Source organism: Heloderma suspectum, chromosome 7 (assembly GCF_057233095.1).
Source record: "Heloderma suspectum isolate Gila_16-S chromosome 7, 16-S_ref, whole genome shotgun sequence".
Classification (NCBI taxonomy): Eukaryota; Metazoa; Chordata; class Lepidosauria; order Squamata; family Helodermatidae; genus Heloderma; species Heloderma suspectum.
The window spans coordinates 32,311,527-32,336,227 of record NC_139464.1 but is presented as its reverse complement, the minus strand read 5'-3'; the positions used below and the strand labels follow the sequence as shown (position 1 = coordinate 32,336,227).

Below are 24,701 nucleotides of genomic sequence, written 5' to 3'. Positions count from 1 at the left end.
GCAAAGTTGCAGCATCATGTTCTTTCAGACCACACACTTTAGGCACTCTGCTATACCAGCTCTCATGTTGACAGTCACCTGTACCCATTCATCTGCCAAGCCATAACCTACTACAAGGTACACACAATTGCATACAAGGAGCTGGTCATGTCATGAGACACTTACCACAGGAGGGGACGGTGCCGCCAACCAGTTTGCCAGTTGGTTGACAACATGGCTAAAAAGGAAATCAGCTATAGAAAGATTAATTTACAGTTCTTGTAGATTAGAGCCCTTAAGGGTTCCAGGAAGCTATTTTTACAGCTAGCTCTATTGCTTCTTCTTAGGGCACTCACCTCCCAAACCTCCTGAGCAATCATGATTTACACCCTACATAGGTAACTGTGATGGTTGTTCTCTCTAATAGCAAACCTGATGCTAAAATGCCAACAGATATGGAGCCACTGGGAAACAAGAGGGTAATATCAGCATGCTCAGAAGAACCCTGAGGTTCTGCAAAATTACAAAAAAAAGCCCACACCAAAAAGGGGAATGCCCCTCCCCTTGCCTAGAATAGCCTAATGAGGACTGAGCATGCTCTGTGCTCATCAGGAGCCATAGAATATTGGGAAAAAAAGCAGGGAGGGAGGTCTCAGAGAGTGAGAGCTTTTGTACATGAGGCATTTGTTGTGCTCTCATCATTCCCTACTCACAGTTATTTATGGGTTCTTTAAATGATGTCATGACCCTCCAGTTTGGCTTCTGTTTGTAAATAACACTTTCCACTATTTTTTTTTAGAGCAGAGAAAATAGGGTATTATTTCTGAAAATGAAAGAAAACGCTTTTTCCACTTGTGTATTTGCACTATTCTGCTATACCACAGTGCCACCTAGAGATTATGTAGCAGAAAAACAGGAAAGGGAATGCTCGTGTAGTGCTTGGCTCTCAGTTCTGTGATGAAACCGAAAGTAGATGCAGCAGCTTAACAGCCTCATTTAGAAAAGCACTGAATTGGCTTGCATAGAGCCCCTAACAGCTTATAATATCCTCAAGGAGGCATGACTGGAACCCTGAACAGGAACGCTCCTCTTAGAGGGCCTGGGTATATTGCAACCGTGATTTATTTGACGAAAGGGGCTGTAGCTGTTTTTGTGTAAATGCACAGGTGCATAGAGTCACCCCCCTGTCCCCCCTACTCGACATCTCAAGTATTTGTGAAAAATCATTTTATGAAAGCACCAAGATGTAAAGTTTATTTCTTATTCAAAAATCATTCAACCGGCTCCTGTTTACCATGGATTATAAAACTATGCCAATAATCCGGAAAAGGATTTGGGTTGCCCAATTTGTAGAATTTCACATTCGGAAGATCCAGAAGTAGATTTTTTTAAAAAAAATATCACAGCAATTTTTTAAAGTAAGAACATTTTCAAGTTTGTTATATATATATATATATATATATATATATATATATATATAAAATCCATGTTTCAAGTCCATGTTTAAAAAAAGAAAGAAAAAAAGATTGCTGCCTTTACATGACCACGCAATGGGACACTTGCTCATACTCCATGACATATGCTGGGTAAATCTGATACTTCTCAAAGATGACAAAAATGGAAGGGTTCAGAAGATTGTCCACACAGCTGTCGTAAAAGCAGTTTGACTGGTTTGGTCTAGATGGAGGGCGAAGGTAAGCTGCATTTCCTTGAATGTAATCTCCAACCAGAACTCTAGCTATAAACATGGTCTTGACGCGGGTGTCCGACTGGCAGTACGTATGGGAGTAACTGGCATCCTTGGCAAAATAACTTCCTAAAAGAAAAGATTTTGTAGTATCTTGGTTACTTCTTTTTTAGATAGAAAGCTGATATGAATTTGCCCTATAAAACCGAGTGGGCAGAAGGTAGATCTCCAGATGTTTCAGACTTCAGCTCCCAGCATTCCTGAACATTGGTCATGCTGGCAGGGGCTTCTGGGAGTTGAAGTCCAAAACTTCTGGTGATCCACCTCCAGCCCACTCCTGCTATAAATAATCCACTTACACATTTCTGATCATTCCCTCAGTCCCAGTGTTCCGAGGTGAATGCGGACATTTATGTAGCCAAAACTTCACCATTCACACAAAAGAGGGAGGCATCAGGATGCTCAGGGAAACTACAAGGTTTGCAGGAGACACATTATCCTTAGAAGGAAACCCTAAGGGGAGGAACCCCAGAACAGGTCAATGAGGACTGAGCATGCTTAGCAGACACAGAATGCTGCGCGGTGCGGAAAATGAATAGAAAACCAGGTGGGAGAGTGAATGAAATGGAATATCCTGAAAGAAGGAATGGCCAGCTGGAACCTGAGTACAAGCATTCCACACTGCAACATTTTGTCGCAGGTGCCACTTGTGCATTTCTGATGCCATTATTAGCCAGCTGACATCTAACTACATATACTTGACAACCACATAATATTAAAATGGTTCTGACTTTCACAATTTGGCAAGACTGTTTTATAGATGCTATTTATATTGTGACGTTCCTTCGTGGATCACTGCCTTGTTGTGGCGAAGGGGCTTGCGTAACTCAGTGAAGCCATAAGCTATGCCGTGCAGGGCCACCCAAGACGGACAGGTCATGGCAGAGAGTTCTGACAAAATGTGGTCCACTGCAGAAGGAAATGGCAACCCACTCCAGTATTCTTGCCAAGAAAACCCCATGGAACGTATCACAAGGCTAAAAGATATGACACCGGAAGATGAGCCCCTCAGGTCGGAAGGTGTCCAATATACTACTGGGGAAGAGCAGAGGAATTTCCAAGTAGCACCAGAAAGAGTGAAGCGGCTGGGCCAAAGCTGAAAGGACACTCAGCTGTGGATGTGTCTGGTGGTGAAAAGGAAGTCCGATGCTGTAAAGAACAATATTGTTTAGGAACCTGGAATGTCAGATCAATGAATCAAGGTAAGCTGGGGGTGGTCAAACATGAGATGGCAAGATTGAACATCGACATCTTGGGAATCAGCAAACTGAAATGGACAAGCATGGGCGAATTTAATTCAAGTGACCATCATATCTACTACTGTGGGCAAGAATCCCTCAGAAGAAATGGAGTAGCACTCATAGTCAACAAAAGGGTGGGAAAAGCAGTAGTGGGGTACAATCTCAAAAACGACAGAATGATCTCAGTACGAATCCAAGGCAAACCATTCAACATCACAGTAATTCAAGTCTATGCCCCAACCACTGAGGCCGAAGAAGCTGAGGTTGATCAGTTCTATGAAGACCTACAACACCTTCTAGAATTAACACCAAAAAAAGATGTCCTTTTCATCATAGGGGATTGGAATGCTAAAGTAGGAAGTCAAGAAATCACCGGGGTAACAGGCAAGCATGGCCTTGGTGTACAAAATGAAGCAGGACAAAGGCTAATAGAGTTTTGCCAAGAGAACACGCTGATCATAGCAAACACGCTTTTCCAACAGCACAAGAGGCGACTCTACACATGGACATCACCAGATGGTCAATATCGAAATCAGATTGATTATGTCCTTTGCAGCCAAAGATGGAGAAGCTCTATACAGTCAGTAACAACAAGACCTGGAGCTGACTATGGCTCAGATCATGAGCTTCTTATTGCAAAATTTCAGCTTAAATTGAAGAACATAGGGAAAACCACGAAACCATTCAGGTATGACCTCAATCATATCCCTTATGAATATACAGTGGAGGTGACAAATAGATTTAAGAGATTAGACCTGACAGACAGAGTGCCTGAGGAACTATGGATGGAGGTCCGTAACATTGTTCAGGAGGTAGCAGCTAAATCCATCCCAAAGAAAAAGAAATGCAAGAAAGCCAAGTGGCTGTCTTGATGAGGCTTTCCAAGTAGCTGAGGGAAGAAGGGAAGCGAAAAGCAAGGGAGAAAGGGGAAGATATATCCAACTGAATGCAGAGTTCCAGAGAATAGCAAGGAGAGACAAGAAGGCCTTCTTAAATGAACAATGCAGAGAAATCGAGGAAAACAATAGAATGGGAAAGACTAGAGATCTTTTCAAGGAAATCAGAGATATCAAGGGAACGTTTTGTGCAAAGACGGATGTGATAAAGGACAAAGAAGGCAGGGACCTAGCAGACGCAGATGAGATTAAGAAGAGGTGGCAAGAATACACAGAAGAACTATACAGGAAAGATCTGAATGTCCCTGATAGCCATGATAGTGCAGTCACTGAACTTGAGCTGGACATCCTAGTGAAGTCAAGTGGGCCTTAGGAAGCATTAGTAACAATAAAGCTAGCGGAGATGACAGTATTCGAGCTGAGCTATTTAAGATCCTAAAAGATGATGCTGTTAAAGTGCTGCACTCAGTATGCCAGCAAATTTGGAACACTCAACAATGGCCACAAGACTGGAAAAGGTCAGTTTACATTCCAATTCCAAAGAAGGGCAATGCCAAAGAGTGTTTGAACTACCGTACAAGTGTGCTCATTTCACATGCCAGCAAGGTTATGCTCAAAATCCTACAAGCTAGGCCTCAGCAGTATGTGAACCAAGAACTACCGGAAGTACAAGCTGGGTTTCGAAGAGGCAGAGGAACTAGAGATCAAATCACCAACATTCGCTGGATCATGGAGAAAGCAAGAGAATTCCAGAAAAACGTCTATTTCTGCTTCATTGACTACGCTAAAGCCTTTGATTGTGTGGATCACAACAAACTGTGGCAAATTCTGAAAGAGATGGGAGTACCAGACCACCTTACCTGTCTCCTGAGAAACCTGTACGAGGGTCAAGAAGCAACAGTAAGAACCGGACATGGAACAACCGAGTGGTTCAAAATTGGGAAAGGAGTACAACAAGGCTATATATTGTCGCCCTGCTTATTTAATTTATATGCAGAGTACATCCTGAGAAACGCCGGGTTGGATGAATCACAGGTCGGAATTAAGATCGCCGGGAGAATTATCAACATCCTTAGATACACAGACGATAGCACCCTAATGGCAGAAAGCGAAGAGGATCTAAAGAGCCTCTTGTTGAGGGTGAAAGTGGAGAATGCAAAAGCTGGTTTGAAACTCAACATTAAAAAAACTAAAATCATGGCATCTGGCCCCATCACTTCCTGGCATATAGAAGGGGAAGAAATGGAAGCAGGGACAGATGTTATTTTATTGGGCTCCAAGATCACCACAGACGGTGACTGTAGCCATGAAATTAAAAGACGCTTGCTCCTTGGGAGGAAAGCTATGGCAAACCTAGACAGCATAGTAAGAAGCAGAGACATCACCTTGCTGACAAAGATTCGTATAATCAAAGCTATGGTTTTCCCAGTAGCAACATATGGCTGTGAGAGCTGGACTATAAGGAAGGCTGAGCGCCGAAGAATTGATGCTTTCGAACTGTGGTGCTGGAGAAGACTCTTACGAGTCCCCTGGACTGCAAGGAGGTCAAATCAGTCCATCCTAAAGGAAATCAACCCTGAGTGCTCATTGGAAGGACAGATAATGAAGCTGAAGCTCAAATATTTTGGCCACCTAATGTGAAGAGTAAAGTCACTGGAAAAGACCCTGATGCTGGGAAAGATTGAAGACAAAAGGAGAAGGGGACGGCAGAGGATGAGATGGCTAGATAGCATCACCAATGATATGAATATGGACTTGAGCACACTCCGAGAGAGAGCGGAGGACAGGAAGGCCTGGCGTGCTATGGTCCATGGGGTCACGAAGAGTCGGACAAGACTGAACGACTGAACAACAACAACAACAACAACATATTTTGACGAGATGGCATCGTTTCCATGGAGGAGTGGAGCGAGGGAAGGGGAAAAGAGTCACAGGTGAGGAAAGTGCTTTCTGCTCTTGCAGGGGTGGATGTCAAAGGAGATTAATCGGGGCTGTGTATCTGTCTCCTTCCACTTCCATCTGAGGTGATTCCACTTGCTGGGAGAGTTCATTTGCATTCTCTGCCTACCTCTAGTACCGCCCCATTCGCGACTGCACTGGGCTACTCTAAAGGCATGAAGAATGGGATTCTGAAGAAGAGGGGCAGGGAAGCAACTAGATACATGACACAGTTCAAAAGCCAATATTTAATTGGTATTCTATATTGCATGGGTGGGCAGATGGTAGATCTCCAGATGTTTTGGACTCCAACTCCCAGAAGCCCCTGCCAGCATGGCCAATGCTTAGGAATGATGGGAGTTGAAGTTCAAAATATCTGGAGATCTACTTTGTGCCCACCCCTGCAATTTTGTGCATTACTTTTTTTAAAACAATCAACACCGATGTCCCCAAACATATTCAAGTTATCTGCATGTTTTTTAGCACACTCATCAGGGCTTGATTGGTGCTGGAATAGGATGAAAGGGCCTGTTTGGAGGTTGATAGGTACACACACTACATGACAAATAACTATGCTTGACACTGTTTTATCTTGGACCAGAAATCTTAACATTTGTGTGTTTTCTGATAACAGTCAAGGTACAAGAAATTTAGTCCTACAAAGTTCTGTGCAAGATGAACAGCATATGTGCACGTACATACGTGCACATACCTCCATCCCCGGTACCTTTTCCATATAGTGTTCCATGGGTCCCACAGATTCTCCAGTCAAAGTTCTGGCCACAGATGTCATGTAGATGGGACGTGCTTGTGCCATGGAACAGGAGCCTTTCATCTACTTCCTTCCCTCCATTCAACTTCTTCATCTGCTCTCTCTGCCTAGAAACAGAAGCATCTACTTGAAAAAGGTGCATAGTACCCTTGACCAGTCAACTTATTTTGGCATCTAAGGCAAAAAAATTCCACAAGCCATATCGCCTTTTCTTGGAAGCAACAACAAGAACTAATGATGTGCTGCCATTCCATGACACCCATAATCCACTGCCTAAGGAGGCTGTCTCACTTTGCCTAATGGTAGAGCCAGCCCTGAAAACGTGTTTGAGTGAAAGCATGACAGAGAATGCCGAGTGTGTGTAACCTAGTCAAGAACAGCTCAGTCACATCACCTTTGAGTCTCTGAAAAGCCATAATCTGTGCACAGCTACGTATTTGTGAATCCAGACTACACAATCTAAATTCTCAGGAGAGTTAGGTGTCCTTTGCAATTGCATTAGTTACCCAGAGAGGCAACAAAGAAAATAGCTCAAGATTCTTCAACCAGGACCCAGTTCTCATACCATGATTCCCCACCCCTAGGAATAAAATGAAAATCAAATACAAACCACTGGAAGACTTGCCAAAGGGAAGGGTTCTGAACCCTTTGGAGTCTATGGATAACATAACCCTCCATAGTCTTCTCAAATAGTTCCTTGATTTCATAATACTCTTCAGAAGAATTGGAGATCTCCACCAACTGGGCAAAAATCAAGAGCTATTGTGAATAGTTGCTTTTGGTCCACAGTTATATTATTTTTTTCTCATATTTAAATACACCACCCTTCTGGCCATGACAGGGGGGGGGGGGGCGTCACAATAAAATCTACATAGAAAAAAATCAAACTAGTTTAAACACACACACACACACTCTCACACACAAATCTATCAAAAATAAAGGAAAGTAGAACAAGTCAATAGTATAACACAGTAAAACAAGCAACTCAGCCCATAAATCAGCTTTTCCCAACCTTTGGTCCAACCTTGTTGGACTACAACTCCTATCATCCCTGACCACTGGGCATGCTGGCTGGGGTGATGGGAGTTGTAGTACAACATCTGGGGACTCAAAGTTGAGAACAGCTGGCCTATATGACACTCTTGCCAGGTGTGTCCTATTCTAGATTCCCCCATCTCTGTACAAGATTCTTATTCTGCAGGCCAACTCAGGAAGTCACTGTCCGCTGCAGTGGGGTTGCCAGTGTAAAGTTGCTTCCACATGGTCCAGCTCCATGTGGTTACAGAAGCATCTAGATCTGACTGACCTACATTGAAGCCAGAAATGCTTTTCAAGCTTCTGAAGCCCCTAGTTTTAGAACACCCATTTCCAGACAAAGACTCAGCTTATTTCTTTGAAATCACACAGACCAAGAGTTATGGTTGCATAGCAGAGGCAGGTTCAGTGCTTGGGCATTTATCGTGGGCTCATCATTCCCTACTTAAGGTTATTTATGGGTTCTTTAGACGATGTCATGACCCTCCAGTTTCGCTTCTGTGTCTAACCAGCACTGTCTGCGAGTTTTTTTAGTGCAGGGGAAATGCAGCATTTAATTACGAAAGCAAATGAAAGCACTGTTTCTACTTGTGCATTTGCACTATTTTGCTATACCACAGTGCCACCTAGAGTTTAGGTAGCAGAAAAGCAGAAAAGGAAACGCTCTTCACGTAGTATTCGGATATCAATTCTGCGATGAAACCGAAAGTAGATACAGATTAACAGCCGATTAACAGACCCATGTAGAAAAGCTCACATTCACAGGAACTGGCACTTCATATTCACTCTTCCCTTTTGGAAGAGGGTTTAGTTGAGCACTACTGAACAGACATGTCTTGGCCAATACTACTGGTAACTTGGTCTTCTACTTCTACCAATGGGCTGCGGTCAGCTCTTCTCCCTTGCATTCAGGGTCTTGAATTTGGCTTGTCAGAGGAAGCAGTGGCTCCCACTATGCAGAGTGGAGCGGCCAAATGGAATACCTTATAGCCTGTGTCAGGCAGCGCTGATTGGTCCCAGCTGGAAGGAAACAAGTGGAAGAGAAGAGACGATTCGAAGCGATGGCTGCCAACAGGAGGCAAAAATAAAACAGTGACCCAATGGGAGGGAGATCCCACCTATTCCCAAAGCACCTGTGATTTTCTAAGGCACCCTCCCCCAAATTGGTGCCCTCCAGATGTTTTGGACTATGGCTCCCAGGATTCCTGTCCATTGGCCATGTTGGCTGAGGCTGATGGGAGTTGAAGTGTCCAACACATCTGGAAGGCAACAGGTTGGGGAAGGCTGCTGCAAGAGTTGCGTCAGAACAGCCTTGGCCAACCTGATGCTCTCAGATGTGTTGGACACTCCAGTTCCCATCAGCCCTGGACAACATGGTAATTGGAGAGTCAGGTCAGAATTTCCAAAGAACGGCCACCTAACTCTATCGTATGTATTTCTCCTTGCCCAGTTCAGGCTTTGGCGGGCTGGGTGGACTCCCCTAATCTCATCAGTACAATAATGTACCTTTTTCATTTTGCTTCTTTCAATCTGGAAGACGGCTTAAGAGATAAAGGGACAGCAGCAGTGGAGGCTGGTGGCTCCGATTTCGGCAGGGCTGTGAATCCATTTTGAGTTTCAGTCAGAACCAACTAGAACTCTAAAGGAGCTCTCCAAGGTGCTGGAGAAAAGGCTGGCTGGGGAATGCTGGGAGTTGTGGGCCTTTTCTCCGTTTAAACATGCATAGGATTGTGCCCTTAGTCTGTTAAGAAAAATGATGGAAGTAGTAGTGGTGAAAAAATGGAACAGGTACAAATGGAAAACATCATCATCTGGGAACTCCCATAGAATTCCATGTTTGAGACCGTGTGCAACAACAGGTGGTTCTGGATGGGGTCTTTGCACACATCCTATGAGCATAAAAAGTAGAATCCATTTGTTCCATGGGACCCAGAGAATCCCTGGGATATGCCTGTAGGTGTGCACCTGCAATCACATTGGCTATACATATTACATTTTTCTGGATTCAGGGAAAATATATTTTCCTTGCAGCACATTCTCTACATAAATAGATTTAGGGCACAATCCTATGGGTTGCACCCTCAATGATCATAAGCCCCTGGACTTGGAGTCTTACAAGCATCTACTGCAGGGCAGGAGGAGCAGTAGAGGTGATCTTCGCCACCCTGTCCTCCCAAACAGCATTTTTTGCTAGATGGGCTTTTTTGCCCAACTAGCAAGGCATTTCAGAGGGGAAGGGAAGGAGTTATCCTGATGCCTCTCCAGCCTCCTCCCCTCCCCACTCACTGAAACGCCCTCATTCCCAGCCTCGGAGCCCAGCCAGCATGGTTCTTTCTATGCCAGCTGTGAGGGGGAGGGGGGTCGCAGCACGGGTTCCCCCCTCTGAAGTTGGATTGCTGTCTCCGACCTCGATTGGGGAATCCAAACTATCCTATGGGGCCTCAGACCCTGTCTAGAATTGCTCCCTCTGGAGTTGTTGTTTTTAAAGATCATTTCTATCCTGCCTTTCTGCCTCAATACAGGGCACTCAAGGCAGTTCACAAAAAACAACAATCAAAACTGCAGAAATAGTCCAAATCAACAAAAACATACCCATACTAAAGAATCATACAATAAACTACAACAGATAACAAAACCAGACTGAGAACAGTACAGTACAGTACAGTAGTGGTTAAGGGGGAAAATACCCAATACCTTTTCTTGCTTTCATGCCCACCACCAAAGAACACAAGCCTAGGCCACCGGCAGACTCTTCTCCGGGTTTGGTGATACATGTTCCTCTGAACCATCTCTTAAGGGAAACAGCAAAAGTTCTGTGTTAAAAACAACCCATCTCCTCCATCCGGGAACAATTCATTTCTATCACCACAGCATAGATACAGAGCATGATGGGACAGTATAGAGTTGACCTCACTATATTCCACTCTCCCTCACCACCCTGGCCTCCCCATAGGATTTGTTGGACCAACTCCCAGAATTCCTCACGAACTTGGCAATCTTTTACCAGGTTCACACCCAACACATTGTAGCAGTCCTTTAGTCAGAAATCCTATTGTTCCCACCCTTGAACCACAAAGGTTACAGAAGGCACATACCATAACACTCAAGCCACCTTGAGTGTCATTGCTCAGTTGAAAGTGGGGTACAAATCAAATAAATAAATAACAAAACTGTTTTTGTTTCACCCACTAGGTTGTTCTCAGGCCTAGGAAACAGGTGAAACAGGAAATCACAGACAGAAAACTAAGCACAAAGGTGGCTTCCACACTCTGGAATTGCCACTCTTTGGCCAGTCTTTATGGAGAATCCAGATGATGTTGCCAAATTGTTGCATTCCAGTGTTTTTTGTGTTGGCCTTCACCTCCCACTCCCACCACTACCAACAATGACCTGATTTGTGGCAGTTTAATGCTGCCATTCCCCTTCATGGATCACTGCCTTGTCATGGCAAAGGGGCTTGCGTAACTCAGTGAAGCCATAAGCTATGCCGTGCAGGGCCACCCAAGACGGACAGGTCATGGCAGAGAGTTCTGACAAAATGTGGTCCACTGCAGAAGGAAATGGCAACCCACTCCAGTATTCTTGCCAAGAAAACCCCATGGAACGTATCACAAGGCTAAAAGATATGACGCCGGAAGATGAGACCCTCAGGTCGGAAGGTGTCCAATATACTACTGGGGAAGAGCAGAGGGAATTTCCAAGTAGTGCCAGAAACAGTGAAGCGGCTGGGCCAAAGTCGAAAGGACACTCAGCTGTGGATGTGTCTGGTGGTGAAAAGGAAGTCGGATGCTGTAAAGAACAATATTGTTTAGGAACCTGGAATGTCAGATCAATGACTCAAGGTAAGCTGGAGGTGGTCAAACATGAGATGGCAAGATTGAACATCGACATCTTGGGAATCAGCGAACTAAAATGGACAAGCATGGGCGAATTTAATTCAGGTGTAGGGATGGACGAAAGTCCCTTACCTGACCCCGCAGCTTGCTTCGCAGTAGGGGGGAGGCGCTCAGTTCCTCCCCCCAAAATTCTGGGCAGGGGGGAGGCGCCCCATCCCTCCGGCCGCGAACCTCGTCTCCTGCCGGGATGCAAATGGCGGCGGCCATGGGTGCCGCCATTTACGTTCCTTATTTGGGCACATGTAGTCTACATAAACATTTACGTAGACTACGGCGAAAATAAGGGCAACGCAAATAGCATTGCCCTTATTTTCGCTGTAGTCTATGTAAATGTTTACGTAGACTACACGTGCCCAAATAAGGAACGCAAATGTTCCTTATTTGCGTACGCGCTTTCCCCCCCACCCCAAGTCAGCCGTGATAGGCTATGTAAGGATTTACGTAGCCTATCACGGTGTTTTTGGAAAATCTAGCCGTGATAGGCTATGTAAATCTTTACGTAGCCTATCACGTTTGTTGTTGTTGGTTTTTTTTTACTGGGAAATGGTGGCGGCGGCAGCCGGTGGGAAGACCAGCCGCCACCGCTGCCAAACCACCGCCGAACCACCGCCGGGAGCCCCCAGCACCAGGGACATTCGGGAAAGGTAAGTCCCATCCCGGGGGGGGGGCAGGGAGGGCGGACCGTTTCTCCACCAATTTTGGGGGGCCGAACGCATTGGCATTCGGCCTCCCGGAGATTCGTGGAGAAATTCTCCGCTATCCCTATTCAGGTGACCATCATATCTACTACTGCGGGCAAGAATCCCTCAGAAGAAATGGAGTAGCACTCATAGTCAACAAAGGGTGGGAAAAGCAGTACTGGGGTACAATCTCAAAAACGACAGAATGATCTCAGTACGAATCCAAGGCAAACCATTCAGCATCACAGTAATTCAAGTCTATGCCCCAACCACTGAGGCCGAAGAAGCTGAGGTTGATCAGTTCTATGAAGACCTACAACACCTTCTAGAACTAACACCAAAAAAAGATGTCCTCCATCATAGGGGATTGGAAGGCTAAAGTAGGAAGTCAAGAAATCACCCGGATAACAGGCAAGCATGGCCTTGGTGTACAAAATGAAGCAGGACAAAGGCTAATAGAGTTTTGCCAAGAGAACACGCTGATCATAGCAAACACGCTTTTCCAACAGCACAACAGGCGACTCTACACATGGACATCACCAGATGGTCAATATCGAAATCAGATTGATTATGTACTTTGTATAGAGCTTCTCCATCTTTGGCTGCAGTCAGTAAAAATAAGACCTGGAGCTGACTGCGGCTCAGATCATGAGCTTCTTGTTGCAAAATTTCGGCTTAAATTGAAGAATGTAGGGAAAACCACAAAACCATTCAGGTATGACCTAAATCATATCCCTTATGAATATACAGTGGACGTGAGGAATAGATTTCAGGGATTAGACCTGATAGACAGAGTGCCTGAGGAACTATGGACGGAGGTCTGTAACATTGTTCGGGAGGCAGCAACGAAATCCATCCCAAAGAAAAAGAAATGCAAGAAAGCAAAGTGGCTGTCTTGATGAGGCTTTCCAAGTAGCTGAGGAAAGAAGGGGAGCGAAAAGCAAGGGAGAAAGGGGAAGATATATCCAACTGAATGCAGAGTTCCAGAGAATAGCAAGGAGAGACAAGAAGGCCTTCTTAAATAAACAATGCAAAGAAATCGAGGAAAACAACAGAATGGGAAAGACTAGAGATCTCTTCAAGGAAATCGGAGATCTCAAGGGAACGTTTTGTGCAAAGACGGGCATGATCAAGGACAAAGAAGGCAGGGACCTAACAGAAGCAGATGAGATTAAGAAGAGGTGGAAAGAATACACAGAAGAACTATACAGGAAAGATCTGAATGTCCCTGATAGCCATGATAGTGCTGTCACTGAACTTGAGCCGGACATCCTAGAGAGTGAAGTTAAGTGGGCCTTAGGAAGCATTACTAACAACAAAGCTAGCGAAGATGACAGTATTCCAGCTGAGCTATTTAAAATCCTAAAAGATGATGCTGTTAAAGTGCTGCACTCAATATGCCAACACATTTGGAACACTCAACAGTGGTAGGGTTGGCGGAGAATTTATCCCCGAAACTTCGGGGGGCCGAGCTCCAACGTGTTCGGCCCCCCGAACAAGTTTCGGGGAGAAATCCTCCGAACCCCCCCCGCCCCCCGCAACCCCCCCGGGACGGGACTTACCTTCACCGAATGTCCCTCCCGGTGGCTGGTCCGGCCGGCGGTTTGGCAGATGTTCGAGTGGGGCGGGAGCGGCAGCCGGTCTTTTGACCGGCTGCCACCGCCGCCATTGCAATCAAAGAAAAAAAAAAAGCCCCCTGATAGGCTACGTGACAATTGACGTAGCCTATCACGGGTGACTTTAAAAAAAAAAAAAAGCGCGTACGGATGGCGGCCCCCATAGGGAGCCGCCATTCCCATTCCTTATTTGGTCGCTGTAGTCTACGTAAATGTTTACGTAGACTACGGCAAAAATAAGGGTAACGCTATTTGCGTTGCCCTTTTTTTCGCCGTAGTCTGCGTAAACATTTACGTAGACTACAGCGACTAAATAAGGAACGCGAATGGCGGCTCCCTATGGGGGCCGCCATTAGCGTACGCGCTTTTTTTTTTTTAAAGTCACCCGTGATAGGCTACGTGACGATTGACGTAGCCTATCACAGCTGACTTTGCAGATCTAGCTGTGATAGGCTACGTGAATCGTCACGTAGCATATCAAGGGGCGTTTTTTGTTTTTTTTAAAACTTTCGCGTTCACGGCCGGGCGAGGCGGGAAGCCTCCTCCCCGGCCTGAATTTCGGCCGGGCCGAGGCGGGAAGCCTCCCCCCCAGCCTGAATTTCGGCCGGGCCGAGGCGGGAAGCCTCCCCCCCGGCCTGAACTTCGCGGGGGGAGCAGCGAAGCGCCTCCCCCCCACCGCGAACGTCCTTCGAGGACAGGTAAGGGACTTTCGTCCACCCCTAAACAGTGGCCACAAGACTGGGAAAGGTCAGTTTACATTCCAATTCCAAAGAAGGGCAACGCCAAAGAGTGTTCAAACTACCATACAATTGCGCTCATTTCACATGCCAGCAAGGTTATGCTCAAAATCCTACGAGCTAGGCTTCAGCAGTATGTGAAACGAGAACTACCAGAAGTACAAGCTGCGTTTCGAAGAGGCAGAGGAACTAGAGATCAAATCGCCAACTTTTGCTGCATCATGGAGAAAGCAAGAGAATTCCAGAAAAACGTCTATTTCTGCTTCATTGACTACGCTAAAGCCTTTGATTGTGTGGATCACAACAAACTGTGGCAAATTCTGAAAGAGATGGGAGTACCAGACCACCTTACCTGTCTCCTGAGAAATCTGTACGAGGGTCAAGAAGCAACAGTAAAAACCGGACATGGAACAACCGATTGGTTCAAAATTGGGAAAGGAGTACGACAAGGCTGGAAAAGACCCTGATGCTGGGAAAGACTGAAGGCAAAAGGAGAAGGGGACAGCAGAGGATGAGATGGCTAGATAGCATCACCAATGTAATGAATATGGACTTGAGCACGCTCCGGGAGAGAGCACAGGACAGGAAGGCCTGGCGTGCTATGGTCCATGGGGTCACGAAGAGTCGGACACGACTGAACAACAAAAATCCTGCCATTTTTGCATTTAAATTAGCCTCTCATGTTTGAAGAGGACAGGAACAATGGATGCTTTTCAGGGCTACTGTGCCTTTAAACTGAAGTTTCCTGCTTATAGGTTCTGTCCATTTTATTGCTTCCTGCTAAGTGTGGCTGGAAGATTGCTGATCAATTACCTCATAATGTTAAATCCTGTTCTTTTGGGGGGAAGGATTTCATTATTGGTTCCTCTGCTTTTCTTATACTGAAATACACTTGCAAATTTTATTTGGTTGCAGGCAATTTCTCAGCCATTTCCAGGGCACTCTTATTTGTTTACTGAATCAGCTTGGTTCCTGTATGCTGTTCTTTGCAACGTGGGCAGTGCCTACATTCTAGCAAGGCATAAAAGATTATAAAAGTGAAAGCATTGCACTTCAGCTTGGTGAGTACAAGGTACACACATGCAAGAGGATATGATTTTCTCTTCTCTAAACGACAGTGCTACCCCATAACTGGCAGAGTTTCTGCTTTAAGAAAGGTTGAATTTGGAAACAAAAAGTTAAGAATACCAAAACCAGAGTCATATGGCACCTTAAAAGCTAACAAATGTATTATTGGAAGGAGATAACAACAAAGCTTACAAAACCTGTATGACTGAACAAAAAAAAATCAGATTTAATTAAATGGTCAAATTAAGTGTCTACCAAGAAAATGCTTATTAAAGGCAATGGGGAACATTTGACTGGTACAGTTTAAGAAAACCAAACTACCAGTGTGCCAAGCACTAATCTTAGATGTTTTTCTGTTTTCTTGTATAAATGTTTGTCTGTTTCTTATATATATATTTGTATCTGACAGTTTGATTATGATATCCATATTAAATAAGAATAATAGTAATTCTTACCTTGGAATTTTAATTCATACAGCTGAGTACCAGCATAGAAGAATAAAACACCTCTGTGGTCAGTTAGAAAAGCAGCCTCCAGCTCAGGTGATGATATTGTGGCAGCACAGTGCTCTGAATGCTACAAATACGTGGTGGGGAGGGAGAAACAAAACAAAAAAGAGAGGGGCATATTTTTTGGTTTTGACCTTCTAGACTTTACACTGACTTCAGCAAACTTTAAACTATAGACCCCCATAGTACATCACTTGGATCTTCTTTGCCCAACCTCTAGGCCAGGGATACGCAACCTGGTACCCTCCCGATGTTTGGGCCTACGACTCCCATCAGCCCCAGCCAACATGGCCAATGGTCAGGGCTTATGGGTGCTCTTGTCCAAAACATCTGGAAGACACCAGATTGCCTAGCTCTGTTCAGGACCATCTCCTGAACTGCTGTACCATAGTGGATTAAGAAAACCTGCTGCCATTTCATGCAACCCACAGAAATGAGGTGGCAAAGAGAGAGCACACTATATTAGCCTGCAGTGTTGAAAAACTGGCCCACCTTTGCTCTTGCTCCACCCACCATCAGCTTTGGCACCACCACCCATCATCAGCTGCAGCCCTTGATTTTCCCATGGGTCAATGGCCCTTCATAGGAAAACAAGTTCCCCACCTCTGCCTTAAGAGGAGAAGTGGTGAACCAAGAAGGGAAATATGAGCCATGCTGGCTTGGGATGATAGAGTTGTAGTCCAACAATCTGGAGGTTGCCAGGTTGGGGAAGACTGACTGAGCCCAGTGTTGGCAAAATCCCTCTACCACCCTCTGTTTCCACCTTTTGCCCCTGTTTGTATGGTTTTTAATGTGTACCTGTCCAACTTAGAAGATGTGCTCCTTCTTTTACAAAAGGGGATGGCAATAGCAAGATTGATTTTCTGCAATGCAGCAGTAAATATCAGTCACGACAGAAGGGGAATCTGCAGTCTTCCCACGTCAGCAAGAGCAAGGATCAAGTTAGATGAGAATGTGGCAGCCTCATGGTGAAGAGCGAGATGTTTTTTGGCCCCTCTCATAACGTTGGAACTCTGGAACTCGGGGCCAGTCAATCACTTCAATTAGCAGTAGATTCAGGACAGACAAAAGACAGCAAGCACTGCTTCAGGCAAGACATCGTTTATGGCAGGGGTGCAGAACCTCTTTCAGCCTGAGGGCTGAATTCCATTTCAGAGAAGCCTTTGGGAGCTGCCTGCCTGATCTCTTGTTCAGAGGACTTTCCCAGACTGGAGATCAGGTGGCCTCTCTGGAGATCATGCAGGCAGCATCTCTGGAGAAGCACCCAGGCCCAAATGCCGCACTTTGAGAGGTCCTTCTCGGCGTGAGGCCTTGTGTGGCGGCCCTGGAGACTGCCTGATCTCTTGTGGGGGGGGGTGGGGGGGGCATGTGGTGACGCAGCACTGTGCATCCTCCCACCCCAGGGGGTGGGACATCTTGCGCTGCTGCTGGGTGCCAGATAACTGCACTGGAGGAACGACAGCAGTGAGGTCGGCCCAATGCAGGTTCACAGCTGTTGTCTGACCACTGGCTGCCCCTCCTTGCCCATCAGCAAACTGGAGAAGTTTCACATAGCAAGTCCCAAAGGACAAACTGAGCAACAGTCCCATCCCATTACTGCTTCACCACATGGCCAAGCGGATGAGGATTTCCTCCGATCACATCTGGTTGCATGCAGAAGGTTGTATGAAGTCATCCCAGGTTTGGAAGGCCAGCATACCAAATACTAAAGTTTACAGTTTGCTCCTTTTGTTGCTGTGCCCTGCCCGGTGTATTCTTCAAATAGACAAAATGGTATAGAAATGTGATAAAATGAATCGTAACAGTTGGAAGGGGCCTTGTAGTCCAACTCCCTGCATGGAGCAAGAAATCCAGAGCTAGAGGACCCCCAAGAGATGGGGGTCAAGCTCGAAGACCTCCAATGAGGGAGAGACAACCACCCCTCTAAGCAATTGCTTCCATTGTCAAACTGCTCCTACTATAAAGAAGATTATTGTACTGCTCAACCAAAAGCTACCCTCCTCTAACTTAAGGCCAATACATCTAGTCTATGCCCTCTTCTACATGAGGCTGTTAATGCGCTGTATCGGTTTTGTCGCAGAATTGAGATCCAACCGCTACACAAAGAGCATTTCCTTTCCTGCTTTTCCACTAGATTACCTCTAGATGGCACTGTGGTATAGCAGACTAGCACAACTGCACAAGTGGAAGAAAAGTGTTTTCTTTTGCTTTCACAAACAGTATGGCATTTTTCCTGCTCCAAAAAAAATCTCTCAGAAAGCACTGTTTAAAAACAGACACAAAACTGAAGGGTCGTGACATCATCTAAAGAACCTGTAAAAACCATGAGTAGGGAATGATGAGTGCACAATGAATGCCATCTGTATTTGGTTCATCAGCCAATGGTTGAACCACAGTAGAATGAGAGCTTACCTTTTTGCCATACTCAATCCACTTGCCGTTTTCATCCAACCAATACCAGATGAATTCTATTCTGATAATGGAGTCTAAAAGCATGACTGCTGGTGTGCAGGGATGGTCGCATGTGTGTTCAAGCTCCACTCATCTTCTGAAGAGGTCCTGAACTTCAGCAAGCGCATGGAAGAGAGCAGAGTAGGGGAACAATTAATTCAAGCTTAACCCTGCAGTGAAAAGTTGCAACATTCATTCTCATCCAGCTAAGGAGATCAGCCAGTTCCTTTACAATGGAAGCTGCCTTACATCAGGGTCAGACTTTTTGTCCATCTAGGCTTGTGTTTTTACTCTGACAGGCAGCAGCGGTTCTCCAGCTGGGGTGCAGAGCCTCTTTCAGCCTGAGGGCCAAATTCCATTTCAGAGAAGCTCTCAGGGGCCACATTCCATGGGCAGGGCCAAAGACAAAGGGAGCAAAAACACCCCAAATAGCAGCATATTTTAGCTTAAAGCTCTTACTGCAAGAACTGAGCCTTAGCAAAGACAGTTCAATAGCTTAGAATAGGGAGAAAACTGCATAAGAGCTGAGAAAGCACCAAACCATCAGTGGTCAGGGGGAAAGGGGGCGGGGCCATCTGGGAAACCTGGATTGAGACTCCAGGAGGGCCAGATTTGGCCTCCGGGCCTGGGGTTCTACATTCCTGTTTTCTGGGTCTCAGGTTTCCCACCATTTGCTACCTGACCATTCTTGAAACTGGAGATGCCAGGGATTGAACCTGTAACCTTCTGCATGCAAAGCAGATGCTCCACCACCACTGAGCTATGGCTTCTCTCCATGGATGGCTTTTTAGGGACACCAACACAGATAAGAAAGCAACCTGGAAGAGATGCCAGGGCATGTGAATGGCTTGCCACACTAAGGAAAGGGGAAAAGGCTGCTAGGCTTAACTGGCCCCAAAGCAACAGGATGAGAATGACTGCAGGCACAGAAGTGAGCAACAGTGAGGAGGAACCCCAGTGGCAAAGCATCAAGGTAAAAAGAAGCTAAGCATACACATGAGTTACACACCTGTGAGAGTTCAGCAACAGGGCAGAGTCCAGGGCAATTGGCCCTTCCCCACCTTCTACTAGTAAATAACTTGGTTTTTCAGGTAACCCCCCCCCATAATTTTATTTATTTATTTACACACACACACACACACACACACACTATCTGTGAAGGTAGAAAGCCAACAGGGGCATGGGACCTATTCTATTTATTGTACATATATAACTACCTGCCTGTTTGACAGATGTTGGGGGGGGGAACGTTTGGTACATTGAGCTCCTAGTCCTCAGGGAACAAGTTTGTTCCCTTGAAGCCAAGGTTGCTGATCTGGAGAAGCTGAGAGAGGACCGTGGATTAAACATTCAGGGATGAGATAGTAGTGTCCCACTTCCAGGGGCTATGATTGAAGCTCCTCTGCAATCGTAGAGAATGAAGTCTCCGGGAAGGAGGGTGTCACACAGGGGAAATGATCCCTTAGGAGGGACCCATTCTTTGGGGAAAGAAAAGAGATCTTCTCATAGTGATGATATGTCCAGCTTGTTCAGCAACTGTAATGACCTCAAATGTCTCCCTTCCCCCTACAATTTGTATGGGTAATTCCAGTTGAAGCTTTTATTGTGCAAATTCCTGCCTCATGTTATTGGTGAGGTGGGGAGGGATGACTCAGTTTAGAAATATTTCAGAGAAAAAGCTTGTCTAGTATAGACAAGGCAAAAATCATCTAATTAAAACACATAATGAAGCACGTCCTTATATTACTAGGGTACCTGAGGCAGAGATTAAGGGCTACAGAGCATGGAAGACAGAGTAGCCAGCTATTGAACTGGTCCCCATAGCTATGCCTTTAATAGCTGTTCACTGCAGATCACTTAGGCTGGGGCATGCTGGGAGTTGTGGGACTTTTTTTCTGTCTAATCATGCATAGGATTGTGTCCTTAAGGGGCAATATTCATCTCGATGTCACTAGCAGCTTCACCTACTGATTTGTGCAAATCAAACTGCTGCTAAAGGCACAGGGGCAAGCCAAGACAGTTTCTTTGGTCAGTTGGCAACCCTAGGGGAAAAATTCTAAAAAAAACCAGGAGACCCAGGAGCCTTCTGGGTATTTTCTCTTTACAAAGTGTCAATGCCATTACCTTCTTCTGATTGTTTCAAGCATTGTTTCAAGCATTGTTTCAAGCATTGTTTCAAGCATTGTTTCAAGCATTGTTTCAAGCATTGTTTCAAGCATTGTTTCAAGCATTGTTTCAAGCATTGTTTCAATTTGGAACAATTGTGGAAGCTTCTAAAGTGCTGGAAGGCCAATGAATGCCATTACCTATCCATCCCACAGACATCAAGCACCCCAACCAGTGTGCTTGGAATTAGGACATGCCCCTTGTTATACCCTCAGTTTTGATCCAGGTGGAATGACTGAGCACCAGGAGGAAGAATGGAGGGGCTTGGTATGGCCAAACCCAAGTGATTACAGCCGTGAGACTATGGGTTGGATCTAGACTTAAATCCTACTTAGAGCAGACCCATTGGAGTCAATAGGACTGGAGTTAATCACAACTAACTTAAGTTCCATTTATTTCAATGGGTGCCCTCTAAACATTCCTAAGTCTGGATTCAATCCATTGACTGGAGAGGAGAGAAATACACCCAACCATCCATTGATTTTTAAGGAAGTGTTTTATTTTTAAAGTTTGCTTTATGTGTATTAACATATGTTAAAGATCTAACAAGTACATGCAGTCCAGGAAAATGTGCCTGCCTGATATGGTTCCATCATGGGTTAAAGGCCTTTGCTCCCTTTGCTGCAAACACTTTCAGACTTTGCCTCTTTCTCGAGCAGCTTTCAGTTTCCACTAAATTGTCACTCACAACAACGATTCCCAAACGGTTTGAAGTGGGACCCACTTATAAACGAACTCTACCTTTTGAGCCCTACATTTTCTTTTACAACAAAAAACAAGAATATCACAGAGCAGGATTCCATCCCACATCCCTGTGAGTCTGTCTTCTCCCAAACTGCTTTGTCAGCTCAGGCAGGAGAAGTACCACCTGAAAACTGAGAGGGGAGGGAAGAGAGAGAGGTGGCTATGCTTGGGAACCTGTACCTTTTCCCCCTGGGACAGAGCCCCCCTCACACGTCCCCCTTCCAGGAAGAGAATAGCACTGCTTTTTCTGCTTGGGAAAGCCATCTGTGCTTTCATAATCTCAGCAGCCATTACACAATCATCGTTCTAACCCCAAACCTAATGATATACCTAGAAACCAGCATTGCTTGGGCTGAAGAAAGGGGCAAAGGCTGCCATCCATAACTGGCCTCAAAGCAACAGGCCAAGAAGGGCTGCAGGCATATGTGGAAATGACCATCAGTGAGCACAGTGGCTTTTGGAAAAATACAACTAAAAGACTGCGTTAGTCGCAGGGAAGCAGGGACCCCATGTTGTATCCAGGCAGAGTCAATTAACCATGCACTGTCTCCTTAAGAACAGCCCAGCCTCTCCACTGCATCCCTAGGAGAAAGCCTGCTGCAGCCCTGTGTTTGGAGGTTGCCAGGGAGCTGTACATAACCCTCTTATGATAACATGGTTTGACAGGCACGCTCTCTGAGGTTTGGAGAATTTGGTGAGCATCTCCGTAACACAGCTAGAGAGATAGCTACATCTGAACATGACCAAAGAGAAGGGCTGTAGCTCACTGGTAGACCACACGTGTTGCATGCTCAAGTCCCAGATTCCATCCCTGGCATTTCCAGGTAGGGCTGGGAAAGGCTCCCATCTGAAATCCTAGAAAGCCACTGTCAGTCAGTGAGCTTGCACAATATTGAACTAGATGGACCAACGGTATTAAGGCAGCTTCCTTCAAGGAAGCAGACTGTGGGCCTAACTGCACATTGACTGGGGATGCACAACACACTAATCTGTATTCAGTGGTTGAGTGTGGGTTGTTGTTAAACCGTGGGCTGTTTGTTTAACTGTGGGTTAGCATGTTGTCTGAACTGAGGGTATTTTCCGCAGAGCAGCTTGTTAACCACCCTGAACAACCCAACAACAAACCATGGGTTCTTAAGGTGGCTTGTTCAAGAAAAATAAGCCACACTGCATGGTTAACAAGCCACCCTGCAGAAAATGTCCTGGGTTCAGACAACACACTAACCCATGGTTCAACACACAACTCACACTCAACCACTGAGTGTGGGTTAGCATGTTGCGTGAACAGTCCCTGCAAATGAATGTAGCCAAACCCCCAGTAGCCATATTTCTATACCCATTCCCACCATTCAGGGGACTCTCGCTACTTTTCAACAAGTAGCATTTTCTTCCTCTATCTCTCCTGTCAATAACCTTCAGGAAAGACGTACTGACAATCCAACAAGGAACCTACATTGAATCCCTTGGAGGTACACACATTACATATGGGAGAAAATTGCACATGATTTCAATATAAACACCCCAGATTTTATCCCAAACACCACTCCTCAGCAAAGCAAGTCCCAGGTGAAAACAAAGCTTATGGGAAAGAGGGGTGGGTTCCATTTTATTCACTTACCTTTGACTATTCTCTGGAGAAGTTCCACAGTAATTCTAATACGAAAACAACATGGGGGAAAAATCTTCCTCTCCTGTGAAGTAATTCTAATACTATCAAGATATATTCATAGCCCCCAAAGCCAACCCAGCTGGAGATTCGAGACAGAGGGAAAATTAAAAATAATGATAAAAATCTACAAAAGGAGAAGAAAAAGTTCTCGATAAAAAGATCCTAACTTCTCATCTTTGCTAGCAGGTGTCATCCCCCACCTAACTCTAAAGGAAAGCTTTCACAAAGTCACTTATGAAAAATCCTAACTTTTTTCTTTCTCCTGGAGGCTAAACTTTACCAAGGGACAGAAGAAGAATCAGCCAAACCTTAACTTCGCCCTGAACCCCCTCCTATCTAACTGCTCTACACTCTTCCCAGCTGGGAAAGCTCCACCTTCGCCCTTGTATCTTTCCTGGCTGGATAATTAACTGGGACAGTCACCTGCCTCTGAGTCAAACACACACCCATTAACCCTTCCCCTTGTCTGTCTGGGAGCAGTGCCTGCCAATTTGATAGGAGGCATCACGCAAGCATCCCCATCATCAGCCAGGGTTGCAATTTTTTTTAAAGAGCTGCCAGTTTTTAAATGCCATATTTACAGCACAAGCTTAAACCAATTTAACAGTCACTCCCTCTCTCCAGAGAATGAACTTACTTACTTACTTATTTCATTTATATCCTGCCCTTTTTCCTCCTTAAGGAACCCAAGGCGGCGTACGTAATCCTCCTCCTCTCCGTTGTATCCTCACAACAACAACCCTGTGAGGTGGGTTGGGCTGAGAGTTTGCGACTGGCCCAAAGTCACCCAGTGAGCTTCCATGGCCGAGTGGGGACTGGAACCCTGATCTCCCGGCTCCCAGTCCGACACTCTCGCCACTGTAGTTCAGAGTGGGAGGAGACTCCTGATTTCTAGCAGAGAATTCGCCACACCCTCACCAAACTACATTTCCCAGGATTAATGGAGGGAAGCCATGCCATACATCCTAATAACTGAGCTATTGTCGATTTGCTGCCCTCTAGCTGTATTCCCAAATGTGCCGCCTTAGGTGGGCTGCTTCACCCTGCCTAATAGAAGAACTGAAGCAGCCAACCAGCAGTCTTAGGTCTGCAGTCTTTTGCTGTGGCTTAAGAATAGTTGTCTCTGTGTGGCTTTGAGCACATTGTCTTCATACTTAGAATCATGGAATCATAGAACAGTAGGGTTGGAAGGGGCCTACAAGGCCATCGAGTCCAACCCCCCTGCTCAATGCAGGAATCCAGGTCAGAGCATCCCTGACAGATGGCTGTCCAGCCTCATCTTGAATGCCTCCAGTGTGGGAGAGCCCACTACCTGCCTAGGTAACTGGTTCCATTGTCATATTGCTCTAACAGTCAGGACGTTTTTCCTGATATTCAGCCAGAATCTGGCTTCCTGTAACTTAAGCCCATTATTCCGTGTCCTGCACTCTGGGATGATCGAGAAGAGATCCTGGCCTTCCTCTCTGTGACAACCTTTCAAGTACTTGAGGAGCCCTATCATCTCTCCCCTCAGTCTTCTCTTCCCAAGGCTAAACATGCCCAGTTCTTTCAGTCTCT

At 45.6% G+C, this 24,701-nt stretch overlaps 1 protein-coding gene across 1 annotated transcript; it reads right to left on the bottom strand.

Moving 5' to 3' along the window:
• Positions 1 to 1,211: 1,211 nt before the first annotated feature.
• Positions 1,212 to 23,502, bottom strand: LOC146339491 (protein mono-ADP-ribosyltransferase PARP12-like). The gene is made up of 8 exons (XM_084809546.1): positions 23,094 to 23,502; positions 18,527 to 18,673; positions 16,061 to 16,181; positions 10,303 to 10,399; positions 8,592 to 8,673; positions 7,184 to 7,314; positions 6,529 to 6,680; positions 1,212 to 1,795 (listed from the first exon to the last, which is right to left on the bottom strand). The coding sequence occupies exons 2-8, from the start codon at positions 18,608 to 18,610 to the stop codon at positions 1,515 to 1,517; spliced, it is 948 nt and encodes a 315-aa protein (XP_084665672.1). The 5' UTR covers positions 18,611 to 18,673; positions 23,094 to 23,502; the 3' UTR covers positions 1,212 to 1,514.
• Between the last annotated feature and the right edge of the window lie 1,199 nt (positions 23,503 to 24,701).